This window comes from Quercus robur, chromosome 11 (assembly GCF_932294415.1).
Source record: "Quercus robur chromosome 11, dhQueRobu3.1, whole genome shotgun sequence".
Taxonomy (NCBI): Eukaryota; Viridiplantae; Streptophyta; class Magnoliopsida; order Fagales; family Fagaceae; genus Quercus; species Quercus robur.
Window position 1 is genome coordinate 46,430,778 of NC_065544.1, and position 7,464 is coordinate 46,438,241.

General features: G+C 34.9%; 1 protein-coding gene across 1 annotated transcript; it reads right to left on the reverse strand.

The window, feature by feature from the left end:
* Positions 1 to 2,969: 2,969 nt before the first annotated feature.
* LOC126705406 (uncharacterized) lies at positions 2,970 to 4,032 on the reverse strand. Its single transcript, XM_050404402.1, has one exon. It carries the CDS (start codon positions 3,910 to 3,912, stop codon positions 3,286 to 3,288), a length of 627 nt encoding a protein of 208 aa, XP_050260359.1. The 5' UTR covers positions 3,913 to 4,032; the 3' UTR covers positions 2,970 to 3,285.
* Positions 4,033 to 7,464: the final 3,432 nt, after the last annotated feature.

Below are 7,464 nucleotides of genomic sequence, written 5' to 3' on the forward strand. Positions count from 1 at the left end.
TTCATTTTGAGGACAATAAACCAGTAATTAAGTTTGAGTTTGGCTTGACTAATTAATCAAGCTCAGCCAAGCCAAGCCAACCTCAAGTTTTTTGGCTTTCCCATGAGCTCAAACACTATTTTTAGGCTTGTCACAAGCTCAAGCTTTTGATTTTTCCTGACGAGCCAAGCTTGAGCATGCACTACTCTACAAAGCTTGGCTTATTTACAGTCCTACTTACTGGTACGCCTATTAGTGCAAAAGTGGTATGTATCAAATAATACCATATACCATAGCAAAATCTAATAATCGAAATAATCACATCAACATTGCACCACTACTCTCACATTGTTAATGGGATAATTAGTTGGTGCACATGTCACTCATTTATTGAATTCATATATTGACATGGTATTATTTTATACCAAATACATTCTCGAGTCGGTATATCAAATACGTCATCTGGTCCGTGGCACTGTCAATACAACCTAAAGATGTCTTCATTTTGAGGACAGTAAACTAGTAATTAGGCTTAAGTTTGGCTTGACTAATTAATCAAGCTAAGTCAAGCCAAGCTCAAACTTTTTGACTTTCCCACAAGCTCAAGTTCAAACACTATTTTTAGGCTTGTCATAAGCTCAAGCCAAGCTCGAGTTTTTTATTTTTCCTAACGAGACAAGCTTGAACATGCACTACTCGATAAAGCTTGTCTTGTTTACAACTCTACTTACGAGTACGCCTGTCGGTGCAAAAGTGGTATGTATCAAATAATACCATATACCATAGCAAAATCTAATAATTGAAATAATCACATCAACATTTCACCACTACTCTCACATTGTTAATGGGATAATTAGTTGGTGCACATGTCACTCTTTTATTGAATTCAAATATTAACATAGTATTATTTTATACCAAATACCTTCTTGAATCGGTATATCAAATACGTCATCTGGTCCGTGGCACTGTCAATACAGCCTAGAGATGTCTTCATTTTGATGACATTAACCCAGTAATACGACAGTCCTGGGCCTCATGGCATCGACCATCCATGAAAAACAAAACACCCTAAAAGTACTCTTAATTGCTGTGGCCAATAATTATCTTCAGCATTGGATGTATCCCTGTAGGACATGTACGAGTGAATGACAAATAATGGCCAAATTTTGACAGTGTACTGCTTATACTGTTTCAGTTAGAGCTTAAGTAGAACCACAAAGTCCATCTTGGCCTGCATCCCCGAACTCAATTGATGCTATTTTTTTATACGTGGCCCAGAAGTGATGGTGGGCCGTGGGGGGGATTGGGAGATGAACCCAAATGAAGCACATAGATAACGCACAATTTTGACTACTTCACTAGCTGAACAATCTTCACAGACGCATTCACAAATATTATCTTTCTTTCAGTAGTGGCATTAACAATGTGGATCAGGAAGTATTAGTGTGGCATAAAAGTGTTAAACGTGATGCCAACGGTGTAAGATGCATTAGGTGTATAAGGTAGTGAAATTGAAGGGGTAAGGTTGATGTTGCCTGCAAATAGATCCTAAGAGGCAGTGGAATCCACAACTTGATTATTTACAAAAATGTCACACTCGAAAATTTAAATCTTTTTTTCGGGTGGGGGGAATAATTTGATAATTATAATGAGGCGAGATTTGTACAATAAACGTCTCAATTGAAAACAATCTTGGCAAAAATTAAATTTGAAGCCAATGTATCAGGAAATTAAAGAGCTTTCGAGAATCAGAAAAATTAACATGTCAATTCCACAATGTTGCCTCTGAATCACTGAAAGAATGAAGTTTAAATTACTTCAGCAGGGAACCTAATTAGCATTTAAGCAATACAGCAATTCCCTTATCTTTTTCCTTGCACTTTCTGAAATAAAATGGGCCATAATAACCCCAGGTTCACTGAATTCTTTATAAACATTCATGAACAAACAAACCTGCAGACATAGAACAGGGTTTAAAGAAATATATAGCCACAACAACCGAACCTTAGCACCAAAATTTTAAGGTCAGCTATGGAATCCTAAACAGAATTATCATGTCAGCCACATATATTCCTTTCACCATTCTATTTGTTGAAACTTGAAAGTAAACAATATGTTACCTTCTTAATTGAAAGACACCAGAGTACCCATACATAAACCAAATGATTATCATCAAGGAGCACTTGAATATGGTACGAAACCACTTATACGCACCAGTGTAAACTGTGTAATATATCTTGATAAACAGCATACCTTACCATCTTAATCCCCTATCATTTCTCCTAACATTTCTTTTTGAAACAACACAAAGATCAAGTGTGACACAAGTATACACTAAAGCGGTTAAAATTAGCCAAAACCCTTTCAACCCACATACCATTGGCCACTTCTTAGACCAAAAAACAATCATCCAATCAATTGTCTGTCTTTCCTTCCCAGCACAGCTTCAACTTCAACTCAACAAGAATACAGAAAAACTGTTACAATAACAGCCTTCTAAGCCCTGTATATCCTCTTCTAAGAACTTCTATAAATAGAACAATATAATAACAACCATAGAACATGAAAAAGTCAAAATACCAAGCTATCCAATATAAATGAGTGTCTTTCTTTCCCCCTTTTTCCCCTTCAAACACTAGAAATAATCAACAACAACAGCCAAGCCTAGACTAGTTAGGGTCGGCCATTCTATTCATTTGAAGTCATACTCTTGGTTACTTTTACCAATTGAAGTGTTTAGACAAAAAAAAAAATCCACAACTTTATTTCACAAACATCTGAATCCCCATTTCTTCAACCATATCTATCGACAAGAAAGCAAACAGCAAAGACGCAATTGCCAAATACCACAGAAGATCAAAAATGGGTTTCCCTTCACCGTTCCAAATCTTCAATTTTCCATCCCCATTTCCCCCAAAATTTGTCACAAATGTTCCAAACCAACCCAAACCCCCCAAAACAACAACAACAATTACCAATAAATAAAAACAAACAACCAAAAATAAAGCATCTTTATAGACTGAAATGAAAGATAACAGGTTAGTTAACATAACAACCACCATATATCTATACCAAGCCCCCAATTAAAGCACCAAATTTCCACTAAAAGAGTAGATGATACTTTTTATAGACAATTGAAAGATAACAAAGCAGTTAACATAACAACCCCACATATACTAAGCTCCCCAAGAACCAATTTTAACCCCCAAACCCCATAGAAAGTAATTACAAACCTAAAATCCAATCTAACAGATAATAATACCCATCTCCGAATCGCTACTAATTTTTCATTATCTTCAACCTGACCTAGCAATTGTGCTTCATTCCCATACCATGCTTGCCACGCACGCAACCTGGCCTCACAAACAGGTACGGTGACTTCTTCGAATTATACATCTTCGGAAACGCCCTTTTCCCTAACTTCCTCATCCTCTGTCTCCCAAACTTGCCACTCACATCCCATGGCACTAACTCATCATCAAAGTCATCCTCACCATCGTCCTCATCATCATCGTTCTCCTCCACATCATCATAACCATACCCATACCCATATCTCCGATTCCCGCCTTGGAATTTCAAACCCGCATCATGATCATGACCATGATGATGATCATCATCATCATTATCAAGATCTACATGATGCGTCGTGGTGGTGGTGGTGGTGGTGGTCACCATTGTTTCGTCCTTTTCAAACCCTAACGAACCAAACCCATCTCCAATTCTCTCATCTTTATCTTCCTCCGATTCTACTTTCTCTGAATTCTCTTTCTCCGAGTCGTCAGCATCAGAAACGTTCACGAATTCCCAGTGCGACAAACCTTGTTCCTCCACTTGTACAAAATCCAGATCCTCGGCCACGAGAAACTCCATTTCCATCGACAGTGTTGATGTTGATGTTGATGATGATGATGATGCCCTAGAAAATTTCGCCATTCTCTTCTGACTAAAATCTTTGACTCACGCACAAGTTTTTTTTTTTTTTCTTTCTCTTTGCTTGGAAGAAACGTTTTTTGTTGTTGGGTTTGGTGAGTTTCTCCTTTGGGGTGCTGTGGCATTTGTGTACTTTTTATATGGAAAATGCTTTGGCATGGGCCTTGCTGAGCACGTAGTGAATGAGGTGTCGCTTAATTAGAAAGGGACAGTACGTGTATTCGACCAATGGTGGCTCGCCACGTGTTATTTTGAAGTGTAGCTTTACAGGTTGGCTCACTCACTTAAACCGTGTATGAATTAATGGATGTTATTAGCTATCATGAATTAAAGTGTAAAATAGTAGATTAAGATGCTTTTTCACTTCTTAAGGTTTAAGGTTTTGTTTTTGATCCTTTTTCAAAATTTTCACTTTATTCTTCAAGTTTTGCACATGGAGTTGCTTTAATTCTAACCTTTCTTTTTAAAATTAATGGTTTAAATTAAACCATGTCATTAATCCACTAAAAAAAAGCCTTAAAAGAAATGCCACATCAGCTGTTGAAGACCTTTATGGCACTTTTTTTTTTTGGTCTTCAACACCTTTCTTTGATAAAAAAGAAAAAAGAAAAAAAAAGAGGGTCTTCAACACTTGTGGGCGAAGTTTTTAACTTTTCTTTAGATGTATTTTGTGGAACGAGTAACATGCCATAAATATCACATTGAAATTAGGGTTATGATCTTTTTTTCTTTTTTTAAATAAAATATATTTAAATTTTGACATATCAGTTTTAATAGATGTAGAGTTTATTTTAAGGTTTTTGTTAACAGATTAATGACGTGGTATAATTCAAACCATTTCTTTTAAAACGAAAAGTTAGGGTTAAAGAATTCTAAAGAATTTTTTTTTTTTTTTTTTGAGTAAAAACTCTAGAAGATCTAAATTATTTTTATTAATATGCATTTAGTATATTGAACTTTTAGGAGGATTTTTACAGCGAGTCTCTCCGGTGGATTACTTGATAAGATATTTTTTTAGTTAACTTGATAAGATTAATTGATAATTATTAGCTAATTAGTAATTACAGATTAGCTGAAATTTTGAATTTGACCCTTCTATTTTGTGGCTTGGAGATGGATTTTATATGATTGGATAATATAGTATACCGTATACTGCCACAAAAAACTATCATCGTCAAGTAAATATTGTGTAGAATTTCTTTTATCATTTATTTTTTCAATGGACATTAAAATTCATATGGCTGGAGGTCATTGATAAATGATAAGAATCCGAATTGCCAAGAAGGAAGTTGATTATGACTCTTCCCTTCGGCTTTGAAAGGTTTGGCAAAAATGAAAAATTATTTGGGAATGAATTAAGATACCCATTCATTTTGCAAATGGGTAAGTCTAATGGGCCTCGCCCACAACCAGCCCAAGAGGGAAAGGCCTCTACAAAGGCATTTCTTCAAATAAATGCTCTGTTTTTTCCTTTTTCCGGATAGTAAATATTTCTCAAACATGGAGTGCAAATCAAGCCCATGTTTGAATTAAAATTGCACCTACCTCCTCTCCAATCTGTGTGTCAATGGGTTTGATCAGTCTTCCCCATACCTCCCTAAAATTGAAAAATAAAATAAAATAAAAAATAGAAAGGAGAGATAATGGTTGTTCACACTCCAAACACCGCACAATCATTTACAAACAAAGTATCACTATTACGTATCAACATTTTTTTTAAACTAATGTCCCATGTATAAAGTGTGGACATTGAGAATATGTGACAATAACTATTGTAAGGACGAGATTTTGACAATCCAAGCCCACTAAGAACAGTGAAGGTCAATCCAAAAAGCTCAAAACAATAAATTTGTAAAAGAGTGGATCTTATAAGCAAACTACAAAACCATGTAAATTCAAGTTGATAGAAATAGACACACAAATTCAATAAAACGTCTTCTTTGGGTCAATCCGAGGACAATGTGTTCTTATATTAATCAAGCATTTTCCGTTTACAAAGTGTTTTTCTCTCTCCTTCCTTTTTCCTCAATCTTGCATGCCCCTTTTTCATGAAGGCAACTTCCTTATATAGTCCCCCAATACATCACAGCCTTTCACTTGTTCAATTTCTAGGAAATCATTTGGATGGTTGTCCCATCAATGCCTCTCTGGAGATAATAAAAAGGGTTGTGAGCTAGGAAAACATTATTCAAGTGTCATTTCAACATAAATGCGACCAGTTCAGTTGGCACAGTGCATTTAATGTGGTGGTGGCAGTCACTTTCCCAGATATTTCTTCTTTCCGTTACTGATACGACTCTACTACTTTCCCTGGAGCTCATCCTTCTAGAGTGGTTGACTTCCTAAAGTGCTCCTGAGGTGCCTTTGTTCCTTGTGAACTTCAGTTACCACGTCAGACTCTTCTTTCCTCTTCAGCCTTCCGGACCGTGTACATATGTATCTTTTAGCAATTCTCGGGTATTTGATCGTTCTCAAATAGGGCCCGTAGCCCAAAAATGTGCTCAGATCACCTACCCCCACTATTAAGAAATTTATTACCTATTTTTCTTATATTGCAACCATATTAGCATGCAGATAAGTTTGATAACCTCTTTGTCTCATGTTGCAATTGTGAAATGATTTTGTTCAATCACAAAGCATTGTGAAATCTTACTTTTAGAACACACCAAAAAAAAAAAAAAAAAAAAAAAACTACACCTTTCTTTGTTAGGGTTTCTCTCAAATATGTTTTTTTTTTTTTTTTTTTTTTTAATAATATTTTGGCACGCGTCATTCACACTGGATAGATAATTTGACCTACATATTTTAAGATGTTGTTGCCATATGTTTCAATGGATATAAATTCTTTTATTCCTTATTTTTTCAAATTAATAATTCGTATAGGATATACAAATAAACCAAACTTAAATATTTCATATTGCCTAATTTTATTAGATTCTTTATCAAACCAAAACTTAGACATAATTATATTTACCGGTATTCAGATTCCAAATGGCATTGAATTCCGAATGATCTAGATGATGTGGAGTATATAAGATTCATCGAATTAAGTGCTAGGTGCCTAGGTCAATAAATTCTATGAAGATAACTAAGAAATTTATTTTGTAATGTTGTTTTGTAGTTACATTCGTAAACATTATTCAAAACTTTTAATCTTAGAACTCTATTGTTTGAATGGAATTTCGAAGATTGAATATGTTGGATTGAAATAGCTGCCACTTATTTCTTGGATCTGTTTCGTCCGGCGAAAATAACCAAATATCACTTTGAATTATTATACTAATCAAATTTTTTTTTATTAATATATTTCTAGTGTCTATTACTTCTACGTCTATTTCAATATTTTATCCTTGATATAGATTGATTGCAACCTTTGATTAGTTAATTGGTCATCAATTGGAGCAAAATGTGAAAAGTTATCATGATTTGCACTCTGTTAACCTCTGAGTAAGGCTAGAATTTGATTCAAGGATGATGCATTGGATTTCTACAGCAAATAGCGAACTTGCTACGGTATCGCTTATTAACCATGTACATAAAACCAAGATAGTTGTA